The sequence below is a fragment of the Zeus faber genome, assembly GCF_960531495.2.
Source record: "Zeus faber genome assembly, chromosome: 6".
Taxonomy (NCBI): Eukaryota; Metazoa; Chordata; class Actinopteri; order Zeiformes; family Zeidae; genus Zeus; species Zeus faber.
In genome coordinates, this window is record NC_137201.1 from 27,566,801 (window position 1) to 27,591,820 (window position 25,020).

Below are 25,020 nucleotides of genomic sequence, written 5' to 3' on the forward strand. Positions count from 1 at the left end.
GTCAAGCAGGGGAGACGGAGGATCTGTCACTTTAATACTTAATGGGGCTTCTTTGGGATATACAGTATGCAACAGAAGTCAAGAACAAAGATTATTATTTCATTTTGTTAAAATATCTTCTACTAAAAGCATCATCACATTGGAGTGACATCTATGATCAATTGCATCAAGTATAATGCTGGTGTCTATCAATGTTATTATAGTGAAAGTAAACTAATTGTCTTTCTGTTGCTGGATCTCAGCAGACAATGGCTTTTCAGGATAAACTGAGTAACAGTAAGATCCACTCATTTTCATAGCAGTCTGTAAACTCCAGATTTTTACTTTTTATTAAATCAAGATGAAATCTTTCGATACAGACCCAACATGCTGCCCAGTGCCAGCTTCCTGCGGCCGACCCGCTCCACCAGCCAAACTCCCACCAGCGTGAACAGGAAGTTGGTGGCAGCGGTTGCCGACGCAAACCAGATGGCCTGTTTTTCATCTCGCACTCCTGCCATCTGCAGGATGGTGGCGCTGTAGTACCTGTCAGGGTTCATTCCGGCATGACCAAATGAAATTCAAGGACTTTTTTAAGCACTACTGAGTATTCAGTTTTCAAGGACTTGAGGCAAAAAAAATAAAAACATATTTGATGTGATCTTTACGAATTAAGTATAATATGATCTTAATCTCATTGTTTATTATTTATATCAGTGTGTGTGTGTGTACACACACACACACACACACACACACACACACACACACACATACACACACATACACACACACTGACACACCGACTTTGGTGTTATCAGCGCGGGAGCTATTCTGGAAAGGAGAAGACGACTTACATGACGGTGTTGATCCCCGCCAGCTGCTGGAACATCTGCAGGCCACAGCCCACGGCGAGAGCCCTGCGTGTCGGGGCGTGGCCCAGGACACGCAGGATGACGGGGCCTCCTAGAGGATGGGAAGTCACCATCATCAAGATGCTCCTTCATCAGCGAAGACGACCGCGCCAACTCTCAGAATAACTGGCGCTTTACATTGAATATTGATGACGATTCTTCGGCAAAGTAAAAAATGTGTACATGATAAATGATAAAAACACTAAAAAGCTAAATCTGATCTGAACAGGTTTAGTTAAAAAGCTTATAAGGTCCTTCACTAGATGCTCACTCCAGCATTACCTTTTAAAAGGTTGATCTAAGGCGTATTAAAGATCTACAAACTGTGGATGACCACTTCATCTTTTTCCGTCCTCCAAAGACTTCCCAGAGCCGCCTCCACAGTCTCAAATGCACTTACTTTCTCGGTCCCGCCAAATAAAAAAGTTTGCACACCTCCACCCGCGTCTTTGGCCTCCTCCTCGATGCTGGACCTGATGGCGTCGCACTCCTCCTCGACGCTCTGGCCGCCGCGGATCCGGCTCAGCACCCGCCGCGCCTCCTGGCTCCGGCCCTGCTGGAGCAGCCAGCGCGGGCTTTCCGGGAGGAAGAGGAAGCCGACGAACTGGAGCACGGCCGGGACGACCGACAGGCCCAGCATGTACCTGGTGAATGTATTAAGAAGGGCATGTCGTTTATGACCGGAGAAACAATACAGTCATAGGGTAAATAATGAGGAAGAAAATCTGTGTTTCGCCTGCTTTGGCAGTATCGCTATAATAGGGTTATACCAATGGAGAGAAGAAGAAAGAGAAAGAACTAGAAAGAGAGAGGGAGCGAGGGCGAGAGAGCGAGAGAGAGAAAGAGAGAGAGAGAGAGTCAATGAGAAACAGAGAAGTCAAGGGATAAAGTGGTAGAGGGAGCGGGTTGAAGCTTGGGATACAGGAGCTGATGGAGGAGTAAAGGAGAGGTAAACTGTGGAGGTGATAAAAGAGAGAAATAGAAAAAGAAAGATATTTCATATCAGACATTGGAGGCAGGCCTGGTTAGAGAGCGCAACTGTTGATTGACAAAACAGACTGAGCCCTAAGGTGCAAAGAGCAAAATAAATCCAAGGGCGAAACAAAAGGAAAAAGCTTCCGAGTAGACAAAACTAAAAGTCTGCTGAAGGGGTAAAAATAAGACAAAAAATATATATATATATATATGAGAAAATTGAAGAAACGTGTCAGAAAGGTGACGACGTGACGCATAGGAACAGATTGGAATCGCACTTCATTAACACGGCTCCGCAGCTCTGGGACGCTCCAAATATAACCCTGACGTCGGCTTTCCCCGAAGAGCTGAGGTTCTCACACGTTCTCTGCGTCTCTCTCTGGTGTTAATACGCTCAACCGAGCCCGATCTATTTTCCTGCATTTGGAAAAAAGTTTTGTTTTCACAGCAGCTTTGACTGAGTGATAGGGAAGGTTGCCATGTAAACGCAGGCAGGTCTGGATAGGCAGCACGGACAGAATCCAAATGAGAATATTCCGCCGGAGACATTTACATACGTGAGGAATTTGTCGTGGTGAGGATTGGTGCGTTTCTCTTCAGACAATTAGCATTAAAAAAAAAAGCTTAACAATCAGAACAAATAAAATAATTATAAATTAATTATAATTATAAAATAAAATATACTAAAAAAGTAGAGTAAAAATAAAATAAAAATAGATAAATATGCGCAAATAGCTGAAAAATACAAAACAGAAAAAATAAAAATAAACAGACTATATAAGGTGCGATTCTATGCACGTGGTAAATGTAGCAGATGAGATGGAGGTGTTCAAACTTGTATACAAATCCTGGAATGGTAGAAAGTGAAGTGTAGCGATAGAGCATATACCTCCAGCCACCGTGCACGTAGCTGAATGCACCGTCCACAACACTGGCAATGAACTGTCCACCGGTGATGAAGAGCGTGTTGATGGTGACCAGCTGCCCTCTCAGGTGGGCGGGCGAGACCTCAGCGATGTAGACAGGGACCGTCATGGAGGCGATGCCTGAGACGCGGGGAAAAGAAAGTAACGCAACGGGGATGATGAGTTTCCATAACACTTGATTATAAACATTAAAACCAGCTGGTTTGAACCTGGTGAAACCGGCCAGGTTGCTTAAAGTGTGAATCAATAACATTGTTTATGTTGGGGCGATTGCGCTCAGCCTGGCTCCACCGGTCTTTCTCACCGGGTCTTTAAGGTTTTGTCCCCGTGAGGCTTAATTGTACTGGGGTTTTTCCAAGTTTCTGTATTTACTTAAGTATTAGTTTAGTTCTCAGACTTTTGACTTTTACTCCAAAGGAAATATCTATACTATTTACTAACTTCTTACAGTCACATTCAAAACCAGGATTATATTATATTCGTATATCTTTATAAATTGAGAGATAATCTACACTATTGTTCATTTTGGGACTCATCTGCAGAAAGAAAGGGTAGTATCGGCACTTGACTTTATTATAAGCTCTGTTGTGTCAGGGCAAATTCATTATTTTTACTTTCAATCATTTTAAGTACATTTAGGAGCACAAGTAGTGAAATACACTTTTACTAAAGTGGATCTGATTACTTCTTCCACCAGTGAGAATATTAAAGTAACCAATCTTGTAAACATACCTATCCCCAGACCAACTATGATCCTCCCCACAAGAAGGACGCTCCTGTCCGGGGCGACGCTCAGGATGACGCCCCCTACGGTGAAGATGGAGCTGGCCAGCAGGATGCAGGCTCTGCGCCCCAGGAACGCGCTCAGGGGGCCGCCGAGCAGAGCCGAGAGAGCCGCGGCTCCCACGGTGCTGGACACCAGGACCTCCTGCCACAGCGAGTTCAGGTTCATCTGCTTCTTCAGCAGCAGCATGGCCCCCGACACCACCCCGGTGTCATACCCGAACAGGAACCCTCCCAGGGCGGAGAAGAAGGCCAGGACGTACACGAAGCCCACCGGAACGGCGGCGTCCGGGTCCGGGCGGTCCGGTGCGTCTCCTCCAGCGGCGGTGGAGGAGGACGGAGCTCCGATGAGACTCCGCTCTCTGTCCTCGTCTCCATCCTGGGCCGCTTTCTTCCTCCTGCTCCCCATGTGGGTGTTCATACGCTGCGCGTTGGATCCATCGTGGCTGCTCGGGACAACGGGGAAGCAGACACTGGGTTGACGCGTGTGTGTGCTGGATGCATTTGGACTCCTAAAAACCGTGGAGCTCTGATGACGCACCTATCTCCCAGTGACGAGGGGGACCCCTTTTAGTCTTCGCGATAAGGAGGGTGTGTCCATAGCAGTCGCCCTTTTATCAATCATGATGGCACATCTTTATCTTCATATTAATATTTAGCTTTAGACCTAATGTATATTTTCATTTCTTTCAGGTGATTTTTAATTGCCACATTTTCAACGTGTGCTCTTCCTCTTATTATTATTATTATTATGATTGCCTTTTTTTATGTGAACTGCTGTGACACCGAATTTTCCCTGCAGGGATCAATAAAGCGTATCTATCTATCTACATATATATTTTGATTATGGGTATTTTTTTTTTTCTGGAATATACTGTGTGTTTTTCTGATTTGGACTTATCATAATCATTATTATTATTATTCCTTCTTGTTTTGCAGTCTTCGGAGTTTAGCACTTCATCGTGAATACACAAATGAGCAAAATTTGTGCGTCGCATACAATGCAATACAATGTTTTGTCTTAGAGATATGTGCAAATATGTACATGTGCATGAATACATTTCATTTGCAAAGCAAAAACACGTTTTTGCGGCTCTCGCTCATGTAGGTTGTCGGCACAAAGCTGCCGTTGCGAGACTATTTCAGCCGGCGCTCTCCCATCGCTACGTGAAACAACAACAACCTACGAGCTGGCAACCTACACGCTGATCAAACCGCGTTTGTCTTTTTTTTACTAGTAAAAGTAGCATCGCATAGTCGACATACGTATGTTACTGCTTTATGTGACGGTTTTGTTTGTTTGTTTTTTGCGGGGATTTCGCCATTGTAGTGCCAGGGCTCGCCTCCCCACGTGTAAAGGCTCCACCAAAACAAGTCTCCCACTCGACTCTATCTTGCGAGGGCGCCGTCGCTCAAGACGGTTGCGATCGGTTTTCAAAGACACGAACACGACACACGCGTTTCCCACCCCCCCCCCCCCATCCACCAGAACGACCGCGGGTTGATGCGGACGCTCCTCCCGAAACGGAGCGTGCGAGACGGGCCCGGCCGTGGGAGACGGGTCCCCACGCACGGTAACCACGCTCGCCCCGTGGTGCCGTAAAAGCGTTTTTGCCGCTGTCAACAAATTACGACAGTGCCGACGTCTGCACATACGGCACGGCCACAGCGGGTGTCCGTCGCCCATTCCCGTTCTCACCAGCGCTCGAAATAAAAGAATAAATAAGAATAAAATCAATAAACGGACCCGAGGCGGGCCCGACAACTGAAACTTACGGGACGACGTCAAGCCAGCTGACGCGAGGTCCTCCGCCAAAAACGGGAAGTTTCACTGACCGAAACCGGGTCACATGACGCGGGGCGCGGAGAACCGTAGGGCACGCCTCCAGCGACAAGGAAGCAGCGGCGGGAGGAGGAGAGGACCAGGGAGGGGAGAGGAGGAGGAGGAGGGGCAGTGGAAACGGGAACGTGTTCGCCGCAGGGCAGAGTCGCCCCGGGGAGGGGATTAGCTACGCCGACCCCCGCCTGGAGAGTTGAACTATGCGCGTCCACCGCCCTGCCGTGCGCCGTGATACAGCCGCGTCCATGACGGTGACGGCAAAGCGAGAGTCTCCGTCGGCCTCTAGGGGCCGGAGCTGAGCGCACACGGGAGTTCCTCCCAACTCTCCCGCCGGGGACCATGGTGAACAAGGACGAGCTGGAGACCCGGCTGATCAAGCTGCTGGTGAGGCTGAGCAGCGTGCAGGAGGACCGGCAGATCAGCACCCTGGTCCAGATCCTCCAGGACCTGCTGTTCCTGGCGCACACCGACTGCGGTACGACACGTGCGGGAATCGTCCCCTCTCCGCACGTCGGCGCCGAATGACGCTTCCGACATTATGTGTATTTGTTTTTCTGTCGAACTGTGTCCCCCACACTACCCCCCCCCGTCTCACAAAGTTATGCAAAGGAAGGTTAAGTTGCACTTAAAGTGATGCAAAAGTAGTGAGACACTAGTGTGCACGTCGACTAACATCATTATAATTCATAGCGGTGAGAAGATGGAGTTAGAAAGAAATAGGAACCGAATTGTGATTCTTTCTATCTGCTTTGTATTTTTTTTGTTTTTTGTTTTTATTTTTGCAGCAGCAGAGCTGTTTGAGGACAAAGATGTCCCGGGGCCTCTGATGCCGGTGCTGTCATCCTACATCAACAGCAGAGCGGTTCAGCAGGTAAATCTAAGCACACTTCGCTGTTTATTTTAATATTTTTCTTCCCCGTATGTCCTATGGAAAGCATTTTGAATTGAGCTCTCCGGTGTGTGCTCGCCTTATCCTGTCTCCCCATGCCTCTAGGTGTTTTGTGTTGTGTCCACCACTAATACTTAATAACATCATCGTAACATTAACATTTGTAACACATCTGTTGAGTTTACGATGTGAGCAGCATCTGTAAAGCAACAGTTTTGCCTACAGGATTTCAGTGGAGGGGGTGATCAAATAATTGATGAGTCCATTGACAAAGGTGCTTATCTACAAGTAATCAAATAATTGACTTATAGAAAGTGAATTATTCTTTTAGTCATTTACCATGTAAAAATGTCCAATACGGGCTATTTACAACTTCAACCTAAATGCCTATTTTTGTTCAAAGTTATATTTTATACTACTGTACTGGGTAAACATTAAGTATTTTCAAGAACAACTTGCTGATCCCAAACACTTTCTCCATATTCCCTTATTTTATTGCCATATTGTGACCTAAATTACTTGCATAGTTAATCAACTTAACCAAAAAACATTGAATAGATCAATGCATTCTAATCATAATAGTATCATAATTACACTATAGCACTTGTTGCAGCCCACCAGCTTAATATATTGTATAGTGTCAACAGATATGTGTTATCCTCAGTTATACCGTACACACACTTCTTAAAAGGCATGCTGGAGCACGGCTTGCTTTTGTAGTCTCACCTCAAGTTTTATTATTGACCTTTACGATAGAGACACCTGGGTGTTGTGTGTTTTCCCCCGTGACTGCTGCTAATGAATGACCTCTTAAAAAGAACTAACTGCTTTTGACCTCAGTACAAACAGGTGATACATCAAGTTCAAGGAAATCCCTTCATTTAAGCTGAGCAAATCATCTATACTTTGGGCAGTCTTTTCTATTACTGTATAGCCGGGTGATAATGGTGATTACGATGATGAATGGGGAGTTCACGCAGTGTCACAGCTCTTGACACACTTTTTTCAGTAATGGTTATTATCAATAACGTCACAGGTGGGCTGGTCACTGCTGTGTCGGCTGATTGAAATATGCCCCAGTATGTTGGACCAGTTAACCAAACCTCTCGGAGCTGCCAAGGACTGGGAGGTACCGGCAGTGCACCAGTAAGTACAAGAGAGATGTGGAGTCTAAAATGAATTAATTCCATCGATAACTGGTAGATAGCTGGGGAACAACAAAACAGAGTTACATTCATGTTGCTACGTGTGAATCTTCTACGGCCAATAAGCACATATCCGTGTTCTGAATTGTTGTGTATATCTTGAATAGATTTCCATCTAATATTCTATGCTTGTGCGTCCATTTAGGTCATCTTTATCCTTAGATGACAATCTTAGTGTTTACAAAATGAGGTCGTCTAATACACACATACACAAAGGCATCATGCGAAGAAAAAATGTAAAAACAAAGCAAATTTCTGTTTTTGTCATTGTATTCCGTTTGTGCTTGCGTATTTACTCTGATTGGTCAGTATTTTTGTGTTGTGTTTCTTTGTTCTCCAGGCAGATCCTGACGGTCTTGGCTCTTTACAGCGCAGACTGCAGAGTGACCATGGTGGGACTGAGGGCTCTCGCTCTGCTGCTCACATCAGGTACACTGGGATCAAAAAATCCAGGAAAAGCAAAGTATAGCGAGGTGCAGAAAGAGGAGCTGTGGTGTTACAGTAACCACAGCCTGTGTTTGTACAGTATGTAGTTCACCAAATAGAAAGCTAAAACAAACAGCATTTTGCAAATTCTTTCATATGAGAGCCTGATTAAGACAAGTGGAGCAGGTTCAGCTTCAGACTGGAGGTATGGGAGTGGTTTATCAGGTGGTTGTATAAAGTGTGGTTTCTTTGAAAACTAAGCTGAAAGATTCTCAACTGAAGACCACAAATTAATAATAATAATGGGTAATGACGCTGTATTTAGTATTGGGGCTTCAGTGATTCGGTGTTCATGATTTTGCAGATATTTCTCCCTTGGGGAAAATACTCAGAACTAGGAAAGCAGAGAGGAATCTCTATTTATATTAAGGGGAAAAGCAATTTAACAACTATGTTGGTACTGTAGTCTGGTAGTTAAAAATAACTAACTTGTATATCATGTACTGTATGAGATGCAGATGACTAATGACTGCACATTGTTAAGCCCAATTTTAAATGTCTCTAATGTGTGTACTCATGCTTCCATGTGTGAAACATTCAATCTGTTGTGTTCACAGTAATCACTGATTATATTTCAAACTCTACAATAAGCGCTGTGAAGGCTATTATCTTGTGACTAGTGGCCAGTGCTGGTTGCATCATGCCTCGTTACTAGATACACACACACACACACACACACACACACACACACACACACACACACACACACACACACAGACACACACACACACACACCCACACCGCCCAGAATGCCAGTGATTAAATTAGGACACGTGTCATGTGGTTTCCTCCTCGCCATCTTTGTCAGTGATGTACAGCATAAATTAACCTCACTCCAGTGGAGCGCGGGAAAAAAGATCTGCGAGACGATTACTTGCTGATCACTTGGGATCGACGGGACCGCTACTCGCTCTGGTCACCACGCGATTTCACTGCTATTGTCCCAGTATGAACTGGTGACAGCTGGGAAAGGGCAAGAAAAATAATCAGAATCAGAATGACTTTATTCCGCCAGGTGCATTTACATGTACATGGAATGTGTCGTGGTGATTGTGTGTGATTGTGTGTGTGTGTGTGCGTGCGCAGACCTGCTGCTTCTGCTGGTGCTGGAGGAGGAGCAGGATGTGTTCATGCTGGTGGTGGAGGGGATGAGGAGGTTTCCCTCCAGCGAGGAGGTTCAGCTGCATGGCTGCCCAGCTCTGCAGCTCCTACTGGGCAGAGGTACACACACACACACACACACACACACACACACACACACACACACACATACACACACACACACACACACACACACACACACACACACACGTCTGTGCACCACTTCAGACTGAACCACAAACGGAGCTACTCTTTCTCATAGGTTGTCTAACCTCTCTCTCTCTCTCTCTCTCTCTCTCTCAGTGAGCGATGCCCACCTGGTGGAGTTTGTGGAGAACCAGGATCACCTGGTGGTGCTGGCGGCTCTCCAGAGGTTCCTCGACAGCCCAGACCTGCTGCTACAGGCCATGAAGGTGCTGCTCCCGCTGACCCGCTCCGGTGAGGCAGAGCTGCACCACCTCGCAGTCAATGTAAACAGCGAGACGTCTTGAGCAGTGCCTCCACGTGTCCTGCCTCTATGTTGCTCTTTGTGTCGTTCAGGAATGTGTACGCTCTGATGTAATTGGATCTTGGCCAACTGGTGTGCTTTACAATCTATCATGTGTTGCGTCTAACTTATCTGAAAAATCACCAATAAGGAAGCACAAGAACCGCTCTGTTCCTGTTCTTCCCCCTCCCGCGTCTATTTTTGTCTTAGAACTCTAGGACTTTTTCAGACAATGTCCAAGCATAAATCTGATTATGCGTTCAATATGCAGTAAATATGTGTTTGTGCGTAGCTATTACACAGTGTATTTTTGTTGACGCTTTCTAGTGTTTTCTTCTTGGAATGCAGTGTTGGCTGTAAATTGGAGGCCCTGGATTTGCTAAACTAATAATCCTAACTATTGCTGTTGTGAGTGGAAGAGCTGCAGATTGTGATACTGACCCGTACAGTGGTGTAAGACGTGCTGATAACCTATACTCAAGTAAAACTTGAATGAAAACTTTGATTGCCCAGAAAATGCATCCTTTCCCCTTTTCCCTTGGTTTGGGAGGCTTTTAATGAGTGAGGTGAAAGATGTATGACGAGGTAAGAATTTGTCACTGCTTTTAACCTTTTAGAGGATGATTTAATCGTGTGGATGTCCAATAAGTGCTGGTGGTCGCAGACTCAGTGCCAGCGCAAATATAACAAAGATATATATATATATATATATATATATATATTTTATTTTATTTTTTTCTGGGTGGGCTGGTGTGATTCTGAAATAGCATTAGTGGCGGAATTACCTTTATGCCACCCCTTCCATTGACGTATTGCTTAAGTTACCAGTACCTTTGTCAAAACATGAGTCAGTCATAATGAGAGCATTTCAAACTTCACAAATGCAGTCTTTGGGTTTTATGGTGCTTGACTTTTTTTTTCTCCCACAGTCAGTAACGTGGAGATGCTGATGTCCGGTGGGACCCGGTGCTACAGCGCGCTCATCGCGGCCATGGACGCCTTCCCAGAGGTGGAGGAGCTGCAGGAGAGCGCATGCTGCCTCTTCAGGAGGTTCACGTCAGGTCAGATCAAAGCAGAAATTCGGAGACACGATACCTTCCATATCGTCCTGCATGCTAAGTCGACTTTAGAACCTGTTGTTTTGCTGCTGCTTTTTTGTTGCCTAGACCGGTGATTCTCAACCGTTTCCCATGTCAAGGACCTTTAATTTGATACGCATTAGGCCACAGACCCCATTTGATAAGATTTGAATCTGAGGAGATTATTATTGTCAGATATAATTTAGTGTCTATAGGCTAGTTAGGGAGATAACAGTTAAACTAGGATCAGAACAGTCGTTATTGTACATCCTCAAATGGTGAAGTTTAACTATTCTCCATTTTGCTGAGGACCCACCTGGACCCTCTTCAAGGACCTCCTGGGGGTCCCCGGACCCCACCTTGAGAACCACTGGCCCAGACTGTTCTGTCTCAGGGATCAAAATGAGTGATTCACTCTTTTCATTCTGCGTGTGACGGTACACGAAACTCACGGTTCTGTACTTCCCTCGGTTGTGCTTCATGGGAAACCGTAATATTCCTAAACAGGAAATGTGAACAATGGGGAGGCTTCTTTTCACCCGGTGGTTCATTTCATTCTGATGGTACGAGGCGATGTGGTACTTATTGTTTAGTTTGTGGCTGTTCTGAACCAGTCCTGTACCCAGTGGCTCTGTACTTACTGTATATGCGTTTTTAACATACTTCTCGTGTTTAAAGTATCTTATTCTCTAGTATTGGTAGTTGGTAGGAATCTTGATTCCCTTTTTGGTATACACTCAATTTTGTTTATAAAATTGCTTTTTAAATATTATTTTGGAATAGTTTACGTTGAGTGGAGCAGTTGTTTTGTGGAAAAAAAAAATATATACAATTTTTTTGCAAGAATCCTATAGCACACACTGGATGTGAAGAAAAATATAATTTATGATTATAGAATTGTATAATTTGTCCCATCTGACCAGTGTTATTATGGTCGGGATTCAAGGAAACCTTGTATTCTGTCATGAATAACCCTCAGTGTGGGCTACACGGGGGCTAATGAACTTCTTCTTACCAGCTTTCGGTTGCTGGGGGAGGGGATTTAAACAGTGTATTTACTTAAAAATATAAAATGCACAAACACACCATTTTTTTGTCATTACTGTATTATTGGATATTATTCTTACATATTTTTGTTTGTTTTTAATGACTTTCAGCATCAGATAATTATCACATACATATGAATAAGAAACATTTTATAACTTTGCCAATTTATCAATATATGTTTCCCACTTGGTCCTGTGTTTACCAGCCAAATAACACATGTGTAAAATGTCAAATTATTTAAGAAATGACAATAGTTCGACAGAAAGTGAGTGAGCAAATTAACCTTACGCGTCTTGTGTCAAAGAATGAGCTGTACTGAGGTCAGAGGTCAGTTGGAAGGGTGATTGATCAGTTATTGATCGAGGCGCTGCATGTGTTTTTAATTTTCTCTCAGAAAGTTACTACAACATCCTGGTGCTGAATGGCGTCCAGAGGGTAGCGGTGCGAGCCTGCCACACCTTTCCCAAAAATGCAAAGCTTCAAGCTGCTGCTCTGTCCTGCCTGGCCGAGCTCAGTGAGGATACACACACACATGCGCACGCATGCACACACACACACACACACACACACACACACACACACACACACACACACACACACACACACACACACACACACACACACACACACACACACACAGGACACAGGAAATGGATTTCATGCCAATTTTTGTCCATGATTTGTGTGGTACAGCTATCAGTTTGTCACTCTGAAATTCATCAACATTGGGCCTTGAAAGACATTTAAGTCATTAGTCTTACTTTTAAATTTATGAGGTCTTTATTTCAATAATTTGTTAATTAATTTCAATAAACATTCTGTCCGATTTTATTTATCCATATATTCATTTTTGTCTTGTACTTCAGCATCAGACTCAACATTTCTGTCTTAAATGTATTTAAAAAAAAATGTAACTCTCTGATACCTGCTGTTTGAATTTAAAGTAGTTTGTTGCTGCAAAAGAGAATATATATATATATATATGCATGCATGTATACATATATACTTACATGCATACATATATACTTACGTACATGCCATCACAATTTGGCCCTTGTCAAAGTTGCTCAGATCCTTACGCCTGCCCATTTTTGCTGCTACCAACGCATCAACTTCAAGAACTGACTGTTCACCAGCACTTGCTTGTTTAAAAAGTATGATTTTTTTGTGACTACAGTGGTACTTTGACTTATGAGTTTAATTCGTTCCGTGACAGAGCTCGTAATTCAATCTGCTCGTATAGCAAATCAATTTTCCCCATTGAAATTAATTAAAATGCCATTAATCCGTTCAAGCCCCCCAAAAACCACGTTACGTGTTTTTAAATAAGAAAAATGTATTTATAAATAACAAATATTGTAAAAAACATAATAAAACATAGTAAAAGAGAATGTAAAGAAATAAACTGGTTTTAGTGTGTCCAAGGTAAAGTGTATTTACCTTGGAGATCAGATGACTTGTACTAACGGAAGATGCTGGCGGAGGAGGAGGGTGGAGGAGTTCGTTTTGTGCTTTTTCGGTCGCTTTCGTTTGCTGCTACACTTTATTGCTGAACTTAATTGCTACAATTTATTTTTTATTTTTTTCACTTCACTTTCGCTTAACTTAAAAAAATTTGCCAATTCCATCACACTCACACCTCGCTCATGTTTTTCTATGATTTCATCCTTTAATTCAATCGACATCATCCGCTTCTTCTCAGTACTTACTTTCTTAGGACCCATGGTTAGAATTTTTTATTTTTTTTTTGGCAAAATAACTGCACAAAACGGCACAAATCGCGAGGACAAAACACAAAAGAGATGCTTCCACGGTCAGGTCACCACGTGAAGTGAAGGGGTGAGACGCGGGATGCTGGCCGGATTCGCTCTCCACGTCAACTAGCGGCGGCGTACCTGAAGCTCGCTCCTCGTAACTCACATTTTTGCTCGCAAATCAATCCAAAAAATCGCCGGAACGACGGCCCGTAACTCGCAAAACTCGTATGTAAGTGCACTCGTAAATCAAGGTACCACTGTATATGGAAAATAAATATACAGAAATAGACGTTTCTATATATACCTACCGACCTGCCTGGTGTGTCTGGGCCTGCAGCTGAGACCATCGTGCAGAGCAAGGCTGTGGCAGAGCAGGGCCTGGAGGAGGGAGAGGAGGAGGAGAACCGGGGGAAGGAGGAGGTGGAGGACATGGGCCTGGGCTGGATGGAGAGCTGCTGCACGGCGCTGGAGCTGCACGCCGCCGAAGACAGCGTTCAGGTGAGTCTGACTGGGCATACCTGGCAACCCACCTGGCGACCCATGCCCAACTGGCAACCCAACAGCACTGCAAATAGGGGGAAATGTCCGCCGCAGCGGACTTGAGGTATGAACTATTACTCATTGTTAGCAGTGAAATAGTTTAAAAGGCATAACAAGGTGTTTTTTAATTGTTTTTAAAGGGACCTATTATGCTCCTTTTCATGGAGTTCATACTGTATATGGTCTCGAAGGTCCCCAAAACATGTTTTTAAAGTTTTTTTGCTGAAAATACCGACCGGAACCGTATACCATTCTAACATCCGTTCAATCCACCCTGTCTGAAAGCAGGCTGTTTGAGTGGGAGGAGCCCTCCTCCTGAGGCCCGTAGTTCTGTGAGCCAATCCGGTTTGAGCGTGGCTTCCTGGTTTCGTTGTATTTTCACTGATTTCACCTTATCGGTCCACCAAAATCTGTTTCTGAACCAATTTGAGGCGAGAAATAAGAAATCCAGTTGCTGAATCTTCACTCATAATAGATCTACAAGGCCTCATTTAAAAGTTTGTTCTGACTTTGACCGCGGCGTCCGGAGCCGTGCGGAGAATACAAATACATGAAACGTACCAGTTCTTCCCTCGCTTCCCAACTTGGTTCTTCCCTAACCGCTCTCACTGAGTAAGATTGGCGCCTTGCATGGCTGCATCCGCCATCGGCCTCTGAACGTCCCCCCGGGGAACAAAAATAAAGAGTGTTCTTTTATCTTATCTTTGATTATAAAGGACACCCCCGTTACCTCCCACAGGAAGCTGCTTGTTGGGCCATTCACAGCCTGTTGGTGCAAGGGGCCGGACGGGAGCTGTCTGCAGAGGAGCAGGACCAGAGGTACTGTAGGCCTGGGCGTGGCCGTAGAGATTTTATTTCAAGTGATAATCTCAAAATGATGAGTCTCCTGGATGGTAAAACTGTACGATGGGATGGTTTACCACGCCCATTTCTGGTTATTGTATCTGAACTAAGGCTCATAATGTGGAGGACCAAAACGGGGTTATTCTGTCTTTATAGTTGCTTTGGAACTGCGTCATTGAAATTGGAACTACACTCATCTAGAAAGAAAATCCCTAGCTCCAGTAGTTCCTTTTATGATGGGTATGGTGCCATCGATTTAAATTATTTCATTGGTTTTATTGATTGATCGTTTGAGCGATTGTTGTTCACAGGACTCCCGTGCACAGACAGTTGATGGCGGCCATGCTGCTTCACTCCTCATCTCCCGGAGTCTTCAGGGCGGCGAGCAGCGCGCTGGGCACGCTCATCACACACAATGGTGAGTCCCAGCAAACACCGTCGAGCACCACACACACACGCACACAATTACATTTTTCCTAATTTTGGAGCTAGCACCTCTATGTTTTGCATCACAATTTACGTTCTTACTCTAATTATGTTATCTTTTAAACCAAACTTTTTTTTTTAAATTAAAAATATGTCCGTCAAATAATTATATATCAGTCTTAAAAATGTCTTAAATAAATGTCCTGCAGCGCCGTGTGCATATCAGGTGACCCCCATCGGGGGCGCGACCCCAAGGTTGAGAATGTCTGGGCTCGGGCAGAGAGTGCGGACGTCCCGTGGCGACCCGAATGGCGTCCTTTCCCCCTAATCTAATCTCTCTTTTTGAAGCAGCTTCAAGTGGGGAGTCGTCGGGCTTGCAGAAACGAGCATTCCTCCTGGTTGTGTGTCGTTCAGTCCCGCCCCGGTCTGCTGGTTTATTTTTGAAAAACGTCGTCTGTTTCTAAGGTAAAATATGCTCGCTGCTGCTGTCCAACGGGCTCCACGTCAACCTGGTGGAGATGATCAAGCGGCACTCGGCCTCGGAGGAGGTCTGCACCAGCGCCTGCAGGCTGCTGCGCCTGCTCTTCCAGGGAAGGTGAAAACACAAAATACTGTTTTCAGAGTTAGAATCTGTTTATTCTGCCAAGTACATTTTATTATACAATGAATTGAATGAATAATTTATTTTTAATTTTATGAGGGGATTTTTCAAGGCCTGCTTTCGGAGCTGCATAAGAACCGAAATGTTCATGTTAGGCTAAAAGTGGGTCAGTGACTCTTATTTCTTTGAACTATCCATTATTCTGAGAAATGTCGAAAATAATGTTTTTCTTGACGTTGAGTATGATGAGTAGCTTGTTTGTCTGCTACCAACAGTTACAGGATTAACATGAACTGGTCTGTAAATGTAAGTGCATTACCCTGATACAATCTCCTTCGGGCTCCCATCTCAGCGCTCCATCTACGGCTGGTTCCCAGTCGGAATAGCTGGAAAAAATGGAAACTTTCAAACCTAAATATTTCCCCCGCTCCCTCTAGTCAGACGGTTCTCTGTGAAGTCAGAGGAACTGGCGTCTGTGGTATCTTCCAAGTCAGGTGACCTTTTATAACCCCAGCGCTACGCCCTTTTAGGTTGTTTTGCCCTCTCAAAAAAGCATATGTGGTGTTGGGATGTAGTCGAAGCGGGATGACGTTGTTTTGGCTGGGATCTCGTCCCTCCGCAGGACGGCCAGCCTGGATGAGCTGAACATGGCAATGAGCCAGATCCTCAGGATCATGAAGATCCACAACTTCCAGCCCGACGTCCAGCAGGAGGCGCTGCAGGCCAGCCTGGTCTTCCTCTGCCCGGGTAAGAAGATTTAGGGCAGGATAATTTGAAGCAGTCATTTTTACGTCCTCACTAAATAACTGTTTGCTTGCGTTCATCACTTGGCTTGACACTGTACCAAGGAGCTTGAATTGACGAGTCGACTCCTGGAAAAAGTTTTCGAAGCAACTATACACTTTGGAGTATTCCAGCTTCTTGCTTGAAGTGTTTGGAAGGTATCTCTGGTCTGTTGCACTCCTCATACAGGCATATTTATGAAGCCCAAAGGTTAAGGAAAAATTCAGTATTATTGTTTCCAGTGTTGGAGGCAAATTACTGATGATGAGAAGATATAAGCCAAACATTCGGATACTGTATGTTGAAATGTAATGTTTGAAGTGATATTTTAACGTGTAATGTATAATTAATGGATCAATTATCACATAGTTGGTTTCTTTAACAACGCATTTAGAATTTATGTGCAGGTCAAATATACTGTATGTATACCTGTATGTATTGATGTTGTATAAAATCCCAAATGATTATCAGCATCCTACAATGTATTTTTTCAGGTCACTCAGCCATGAACTGGCCCAAATAAAAGTTCTTTACCGATACACATAGCTCAACAATGTTAGAATTGTAGATAAGAGACTGAAGAAAGGTGTGTGTGTGTGTGTGTGTGTGTGTGTGTGTGTGTGTGTGTGTGTGTGTGTGTGTGTGTGTGTGTGTGTGTATGTGTGTGTGTGTGTGTGTATGTGTGTGTGTGTGTGTGTGTGTGTGTGTGTGTGTGTGTGTGTCCTTGCACTTTTCTGTGTGTCCTTTGTCTCAGCTTTATTTTTTCAGAAGGACTGCAGGAGGCAATGTGTCAAAGTCGTGGTGACGTTAGTGTCTGAGAGCACGGCGTGAATTTTGATTCATCAATCGACAGACACTTGCCACTTATCACATTAATTAAAAACAATTTTGTAAATAATATCATTTAAATTTGATTTGTTATGCGCTATTGACAATTCACCAAAATTCAGAATCTGTCTTTGTTGCATATTGTTGAATTTAAAAGTTATGGTTGCGACTGCTGGGTAATTTCACTTATTTGTACCTTTTTTTTTAAATGTCATTTTATGGTCTAAATCATGGCATGGATTAGTGTCTTAGGGTTAAACTTTGACCTGAAAGTACAGCTCGGTTATGGATATGAGATTCCTGAAATTCGGCATCAGCCGTGGCCAAGAATTTTCATTTCAGTGCAAAGATTTTTATTTTTGAATTAATTGAGACACATTGCATCACCCAATTAATATCCAAATTCATTCCCCTCAAAATCTGCAAATGGCTGTGCCATTAACTTTAGCTTTACTATAAGCCAACTAATTTCAGTTAATTGTCTTTCTCTCTTACTGTGGCTCCATCCACGGCTGTCGGTTCTTAAATCAGTTGAACGGTTATGTCAAATCTGGTCTGAATGTGGTTATTAACCTATGTATGTTGACGTTGCACTTTGTTCCACGTCTCCCTGACGTCCTCGAAACGATGTTTGGGTGATCAGATCTGATCCTTTTTTTGTTTTTCTCCTGTATTTGCAGACAGGAGCGTGCATGAGAACGGTGCGTCGCTGGTGGATCCCGACACGGTCGACGTCTCGCTGCGGGTCCTGAAGAACCAGTGTGTGGTGGAGGGGGCTCACACCGTCTTCCTGGAGGTCCTCAACAGGGTAAGCCGGCTCAGACGTCATCTGGAAATGTACGTGCCCGCGTGCACACATGCACAGGCACTAGAACAGGCCCTTTTTTTTGTGCGTGCAATGCTGTCTTTTATATGTGTAAAATTCAAAAGGTAACCTCAATGATTTCCGTATGTGTGTGTGTCTGTGTGTCTGTGTGTCTGTGTGTCTGTCTGTCTGTGTGTGTGTGTGTGTCTGTGTGTCTGTGTGTCTGTGTGTCTGTCTGTCTGTCTGTCTGTCTGTCTGTCTGTCTGTGTGTGTGTGTGTGTGTGTGTGTGTGTGTGTGTGTGTGTGTGTGTGTGTGTGTGTGTGTGTGCACGTGCACGCGCGCAGTTCATCAGCAGCCCGTCCATCCAGAAGTGTGGCCTGAAGGTGCTGTCAGCTCTGGCTGACTGTTCGGGTGCAGTGGACCTGCTGTGTCAGCAGGGGGCGATAGACACTGTGCTTCACACACTACAAATGTTCCCTGTGGACCGAGGTACAGCAGAACTTCTAATTTGGCCTTATCTGGATTATTTTTTAATTCTAATTATATTGCTATATTCCATTGAGTTGCAGATGGGTGTACACTCTTAAAGGTCCTTATTTTATATCATATCACAGAGTATACTTATTCAATTTTTGTTGTTGTTATGACCAACCTGGACCCCGACTACTTGTTTTGGGACGGCATCATCAAATGTCAGGGGTCCATATACTCAAAAACATATGTGATCATTTGATATCTATATGCTACTGTAATGCATTTGAGTAAAAGGACAAAGTTTCCATTCTCCTCGAAATCCTCTAATTCCCCATCCAGAGATCCACTACTGGGGTCTGAACCTGCTCTACTACCTCGTCTCCAAAAAGAAGCTTTCCAGAATGATCGTTCCAGTCCTGGCCTCTGTGGTGGTGGCGTCCCTCGTCCAGTACGCCAGCGACCCCGAGATGATGCTGAAGGTTGCTCTGACGGGGTTGATCAAGAAAATCTTAACCGCTGCATTGATTAACGATGAGTGCAGCAGGGCTGGGCGACATTGACACTAAATCAGATGTGACGGTATTTTATGACTGACCTCTGTGTGTGTGTGTGTGTGTGTGTGTGTGTGTGTGTGTGTGTGTGTGCGCGCGTGCGCGTGTATGCGTGCGTGCGTGTCCTCAGGGTTTCCAGGTGGCTCTCAGGATGATGGACGCCTGCTCGGCGGCGGCCGGCGAGCTGCAGAGAGAAGACTTTGACCGTCAGATCTTCCTGCTGCTGCGAGAGGAAACGGAGCAGAGCAACAACCCAGTGAGTCGGAGGGCTGCCAATAAGGGTTGTTACAGAATTGATTCAACTGACAAAGTTTTTTCCTATTTGTTTATTAATCTATGTCTATTGTCATTTAGAGGTGATGAGCTGATATGGTGCACAGTCATGGTGAATACTCATCACAGCATGTTGCAGTTAATAAATATGCTTCACTCAGCTTTCTTAAACACAACCTCCCATGCGCTGAAGTTGGACACGGCACATATCAACAAGTTGACACGATCACTGAACTGATTAAATGACGGAAAATATCACGTGATTAACGTTTTGTCAATTTGTCGATCGACCAATCATTTCACCAAAGATATTTCCAAAAGGCCTCTCCAGGTTTTTTGTGTTTCTCTCTCTCGTCTCTCTCCATCACTGTCGTGTTGTGGCTGTAAACCGGACGCGAGATTTACGAACGTGGGGATAACCGTCGTTTTTTGTTTTTTTTTACGTGCCGCCTCAAATGTCAAAGCTCAGGAGAAGTCTTGCAAAATCAGATGGATCACTCCGCTGAACATTCGTGTGCCGCGCAGGGGTTGTTTCTAAAATCGTAGTCACAATAAAACCCGATGAAGCAGGCCGCAGCGCTTCCTCCTTCCTGCGTGGGCCCCGCTGCCACGCTTTGGACTCACATGTTGATATTTTGTATCTGCGCCGATGTCATAACACAAATTCCTGAAGATTTATCCGAAAGTCAACTTCTTGGGGAAAAAAAACAAAAAACTTTTTTCCGCGTCCTTTTGTGTTTTTGTTATCTGAAAAAGCTGAGAGCAATTAAATGAACCCAAGACGAGCTGTCATTGCACCAACTCTTGATACCAAACAGGTCCATTTCATTTCTGGTATTTGGGAAATATTTTCTTCAGAATGATGATGGAAACGTCCCGGACACAAAAACAAAAACAAAGAGCATGAAAGCATGGTTTGGCTGAGTCTCTGTCTCTGTCTGTCTCTCTCTCTGTCCCTCTCTGTCTCTCTCTGTCTCTGTCTCTCTCTCTCTCTGTCTGTCTCTCGCTCTCTGTTTCTCGCTATCTCTCTGTCTGTGTCTGTCTCTGTCTCTTTCTCTCTCTCTCTGTCTCTCTCTCTCTGTGTCTCTGTGTCTGTCTCTCTCTCTCTGTCTCTGTGTCTGTCTCTGTCTCTCTGTTTCTCTCTCTCTCTGTGTCTCTATCTGTCGCTCTCTCTCTCTCTCTCTGTGTCTCTGTGTCTGTCTCTCTCTCTCTCTCTCTCTCTCTGTCTCTGTGTCTGTCTGTCTCTCTCTCTCTCTCTCTCTCTGTCTCTCTCTCTGTGTCTCTGTGTCTGTCTCTGTCTCTCTCTCTTCTCCAGCTGCGTCGGTCTGCGTGCGTGGCTCTGTCCAAGATGTGGTCGGATCCGGCGCTGGGCTTCAGCATCCTGGAGAAGGCCTGCGAGGACGGCAACACGCTGATGGCCGAGTGTCTGATCCAGCTGGGAGCCGACGTCAACAGGAAGTCCAAGACCGAGTCCCTCATCTACCAGGTCAGAGGTCACGCCGAGCCGACCGCGGGCCTCGGGGGAAACAAAAAACGTTTCGGCGGTCAATCGGAGAGAGCTAAATTAGGGAAAGAAAACAAGAGGGTCCTCCAAAGACAAATCACGAAAGATTTTAAAAGGATGAGAGTCATATGGAGTTTTGAGCCTCTTTATTATGCAACACACCAATTTTACACGGTACCCCTGACTATTTACCAATGATAGGTCCACATTTTTAGATTTTTATTATTGCCTCTGTTTTTGGGGTTTTGGAAACTTTTGAACTATATCGCAAGAATTGTACTCAAACTGATCCCCCCATGCAATAAAATGCGATAAAGAAAAAATATGTTTAAGAGCCCAAAGTCCATCATGCTATATATCATGCTCCTCCCAGGTGTGTGAGCGTGGCGGTCCTCTGGAGCTGGTGGAGCTCCTGCTGGGCTGCGGCGTGCACGAGCAGCACCTGCGCCGAGCCCTGGCCGTCAGCGTGAAGCGGCGCGACGGGCCCACGGTGATTCAGCTGCTGGCCCGGCTCGGTCTGGACCTCAACAACAGCGCCCTCTGTCTGGGGGGCTTCCGGCTGGGTCACCTGGAGGCCGGCTGGCTCAGCCCCCTGCTGGCCGAGCGAGGAAGGGCACACAGTCTGCGCTACAACATCAGTGCGGTTATTTGCTGCGGGAAAAACGATTGTGATGATTGTTGTTGTTATTATTATTTTACGTATAATTTTTTTGTATTATTCTTGTTTTTTTTACCCTCTTAAAGGATAAGCCTATATAATCTAGAAGCACAAACTTACTGAATGCTTTACTATTTCGAAACGTTAAGCCTTTAAAAATGTTAAATCTCGTGTTAAGAATGTTGTATTAAACATGTATCGTTGGGTTGGGTTGAAACATGGCGAGCCTATCCTTTAAATGAGTGGGGGATTTTTTTTGTTAGTTTTTCCATAAAGTAATTTGGTTTTTTTTTATATTAATTGGACTTTCACTGAGACCATAGCCACATTATTCACCTTGGTCCACGCACATTTTTGCTCGACACGACATTCTGCGTTTTTCAGGTAAAGGGGCGAGTTTGGCCCGGTTCGTGCAGTCCTACCAGAGGTCCAAAGGGGGCCCCGGTCCCCCGAGGTCCGCCTCTGCCTCCTGCGTGACGCACGGCTACGTGTCAGACGAGAGCGACGACTTCAGCTCCGTGTCCGTTGACGACAGCCCGCTCCTCATGGAGGACATGGAGAGCGACGGTAACGTCTCCCCCAGTGTAGGGTGCCGGGCTTTTCAGAGTCTGGGCTGTTGAGGGGATTTATATTGGTTCACCAAATCAAATTGCAATTCAATTCTCTTTGCTGTCATGTTTTAAAGGTTCATTTAAAATGCCTCCACACTGTTAAATATCTTATACAACATCGTATGGTGATAAAGTAAAACTCTCAGCTAGTCTGCTTTGATTGCAGCCTCCTCTCTCTCTTCCCTTGGCATCTATTTTCAGTCTAGCCTAAAATAATATAATAAAAAATAAAGACATTGACGTAGGATCAACATTGGACCAGCTTTTGCAAAATAGAGTGTGGCCGGAAACGAGAAAAATAATTCAGGTTGGCCTCCGACTTTGCGTTCTTTGCTCGGTGTGATGATGTTGTGATATGGCGTCGTGACTTTAACTTCCTTTGGCAGGGAGCGACTCGCTCTCCATAGCCCTGTCTCCCAGAGCTCACAACAACGGGGAGCTGAGCAGCGGGTGTTTCAGAAGGAACCAGGGGCGTCGCAGGCACGCCAGCGCGGAGGTAGGATCATATTTAAGTTACTCTTTGTACTTTAGTCAAAGGTGACGTTAGTACGGGAGGGCGTGGGGTGTTGTCATAGTCATCATCGTTTTTGAGTTACTAAACAGAATAACAGGAAGTGGGGTTGGAAATAACAAATTAAAGCTATTCACGTTACTTTAACTGGGTATTTTTGTTTGTATTTCATTTTGTAATTTGATTTGCTGAGACAACACTAGAACGTAGAATCTCTTTCCCTTCCTCTCGGTTTGTCTCATTGATTTTCCGTGTTCTGCGTTCTCCAGAATGGCCAAACAGAGAATGAACACAACGACCCTCTACAGAGGAGGAATGGCCGAACTGGCACCAGCCAAATGGGTAGGACCACTGTTAATTATGTGAACTACAGATATACTGTATTTACCTGGTGTTAATTATATATACCTTAGTGGACGGGCTCTGCACTGTGTCGGGAAAGAGCTCCAACTCATCCCCACCGATGCTGCGATCGCTCCCCGTGTTTTCCGATTCCGACGCCGTCGCCTCCCTCTACCCCCTCCGCGCGCCCCGATACCAACGCTTTGTCCCGCCAGGTCTCTGCTGCCCGCTGTCGGGGTCCGGCGATATCTCCTCCCCGCTGGCCGCGGAGAGGGAGCGGATCCGCCTGCTGGACCTCTCGGGGAACGAGCTGGGCTCCCTGTGCTGCTTGATGGACGACGCCCTGGTCCAGCGCCATCTTGAGCATCTGTTCCGCCTCGACCTGAGCCACAACGCCCTGCTGGAGTTCCCACCGGCGCTGTGTCAGGTACCCGGCTCCGTCTCGAACGGCGGTGATGGTTTGGTCTACAGCGGAGGTTCCCAAACTGGGCTCCGCGACCCGTAATGATAAACAGTTAATGGCAGAGGTATCCCCTGAGTCGTAATTTAGTTAAACACTCTGATCCTCATGATGATAATAATAACCTAATACTTTGGATTAGGCCAATTTTAATATGAACCCTCAAAGGGTTTTAAAAAAAAAAAAAATGTATCTGACCACGAGAAAACGTTCATCAATTCTATTTCCGTTGTCATGGTTTCTCTCATGCCAGAGCTTGAAGAGTTTGACGCGGCTGGACCTCCAGGACAACCAGCTCCAGTCGCTCCCGGCGGAGCTCCTGGTGCTGCCGTCGCTGAGCACGCTCAACGTGGCCCGCAACAACGTGGGCCCGCAGCTGACCTTCGACCCTTCGGTCACGTGCGCGTCGCTGCGGCAGCTGAACCTGTCCTTCAACAAGCTCAGCAGCTTCCCTCAGCAGCTGGCCAAAGCCATGGAGCACCTGGAGGAGCTGTCGCTGGAAGGGTAGGCCGCTGGGCAATCCGGCTTTTTAAAAGAAAAGGGAAACCCGACCAGAGTGGGTGAAAATCTGCAGATGGAATGGTTGAAAACAGAGTGGAGGAATGCGCACACATGCTGTCATCAAGTACATCCAGTGCCGCCATCTCTTGGTGATTTAATCGTGGCTCGCCGTTGGCGCTTTCTGCCTCTCCAGTAACAGCATCAGCGAGCTGTGCACCGCGCTGTGTCTGCCTGAGATGAAGCTTCTGGACGTGAGTAAGAACCGCATCCACGACATTTCTCCAGACTTCCTGATGGGGTGTCCCAAACTGGAGACCTTCAGCGCGTCCACCAACAACCTCAGTGAGTACAAAATAACCAAATATGGGGGCGGGTTCTTTTTTTTTTAATGATTATTACCAAACTATTCTATCAGAAATGATTGATGATACCGTAACTTTTAATAAAAGATTTGTGAATTATTAAACTGTGCGCAGGTCATCTCTCGATCGGCACCGACCTTGGCTCAATAATGGTGCTTATTTCAACAAAATGCGGATTTTCTGTTTGAAGTTTGTTCCTTCACTATGTATTCATGGAGAAAATGATTCACTTACGTTGATATTCTGAGAATGTCATCACAGCAGGCGCCTCATGTCCTCTTCAGGTTCCCTGTTCCACCTGCCGTCTAAGCTGACAACACTGAAATTAGCAAACAACACTCTCAGTGACATTCCTAAGGCCATACTTGATCTCGCCAAGTAAGTTGACAATAAATGTTTTGGTGTTAATACCGCTAGTTTCCTGATTTAACATGTATAAGAATGTTTCAGTCACTGAAAATATCTGTTTTTGAAATTTCTC

The 25,020-nt window shown here is 45.2% G+C and overlaps 2 protein-coding genes across 3 annotated transcripts in view; one reads left to right on the forward strand and one right to left on the reverse strand.

The window, feature by feature from the left end:
- LOC307231845 (proton myo-inositol cotransporter-like) overlaps positions 1 to 5,441 on the reverse strand; it is an 11,080-nt gene extending 5,639 nt beyond the window's left edge. The window contains exons 1-6 of one of the 2 annotated variants that reach the window (XM_080002705.1): positions 5,351 to 5,441; positions 3,524 to 4,020; positions 2,755 to 2,911; positions 1,326 to 1,534; positions 834 to 942; positions 362 to 525 (exon numbers count right to left, since the gene is read on the reverse strand). In XM_080002705.1, the coding sequence (XP_079858831.1) occupies positions 362 to 525; positions 834 to 942; positions 1,326 to 1,534; positions 2,755 to 2,911; positions 3,524 to 3,995 (1,111 nt within the window). In that variant the 5' untranslated portion in view covers positions 3,996 to 4,020; positions 5,351 to 5,441. Of the gene's footprint in view, positions 1 to 361; positions 526 to 833; positions 943 to 1,325; positions 1,535 to 2,754; positions 2,912 to 3,523; positions 4,021 to 4,115; positions 4,174 to 5,350 lie in introns of those variants that run through there. The other variant, XM_080002706.1, reaches the window with a different exon arrangement.
- A 75-nt stretch (positions 5,442 to 5,516) lies between these two features.
- Positions 5,517 to 25,020, forward strand: part of lrrk2 (leucine-rich repeat kinase 2) — a 37,869-nt gene continuing 18,365 nt past the window's right edge. The window contains exons 1-26 of the mRNA XM_080002912.1: positions 5,517 to 5,889; positions 6,200 to 6,285; positions 7,340 to 7,449; positions 7,849 to 7,937; positions 9,081 to 9,215; positions 9,399 to 9,533; positions 10,512 to 10,643; positions 12,103 to 12,222; positions 13,803 to 13,963; positions 14,745 to 14,824; positions 15,160 to 15,266; positions 15,740 to 15,869; positions 16,498 to 16,622; positions 18,167 to 18,294; positions 18,637 to 18,781; positions 19,106 to 19,245; positions 19,448 to 19,573; positions 20,906 to 21,076; positions 21,468 to 21,732; positions 22,137 to 22,319; positions 22,750 to 22,859; positions 23,144 to 23,216; positions 23,432 to 23,643; positions 23,930 to 24,180; positions 24,371 to 24,519; positions 24,824 to 24,917. Of these exons, the coding sequence (XP_079859038.1) occupies positions 5,754 to 5,889; positions 6,200 to 6,285; positions 7,340 to 7,449; positions 7,849 to 7,937; positions 9,081 to 9,215; positions 9,399 to 9,533; positions 10,512 to 10,643; positions 12,103 to 12,222; positions 13,803 to 13,963; positions 14,745 to 14,824; positions 15,160 to 15,266; positions 15,740 to 15,869; positions 16,498 to 16,622; positions 18,167 to 18,294; positions 18,637 to 18,781; positions 19,106 to 19,245; positions 19,448 to 19,573; positions 20,906 to 21,076; positions 21,468 to 21,732; positions 22,137 to 22,319; positions 22,750 to 22,859; positions 23,144 to 23,216; positions 23,432 to 23,643; positions 23,930 to 24,180; positions 24,371 to 24,519; positions 24,824 to 24,917 (3,593 nt within the window). The 5' untranslated portion in view covers positions 5,517 to 5,753. The remainder of the gene's footprint in view (positions 5,890 to 6,199; positions 6,286 to 7,339; positions 7,450 to 7,848; positions 7,938 to 9,080; positions 9,216 to 9,398; positions 9,534 to 10,511; positions 10,644 to 12,102; positions 12,223 to 13,802; positions 13,964 to 14,744; positions 14,825 to 15,159; positions 15,267 to 15,739; positions 15,870 to 16,497; positions 16,623 to 18,166; positions 18,295 to 18,636; positions 18,782 to 19,105; positions 19,246 to 19,447; positions 19,574 to 20,905; positions 21,077 to 21,467; positions 21,733 to 22,136; positions 22,320 to 22,749; positions 22,860 to 23,143; positions 23,217 to 23,431; positions 23,644 to 23,929; positions 24,181 to 24,370; positions 24,520 to 24,823; positions 24,918 to 25,020) is intronic.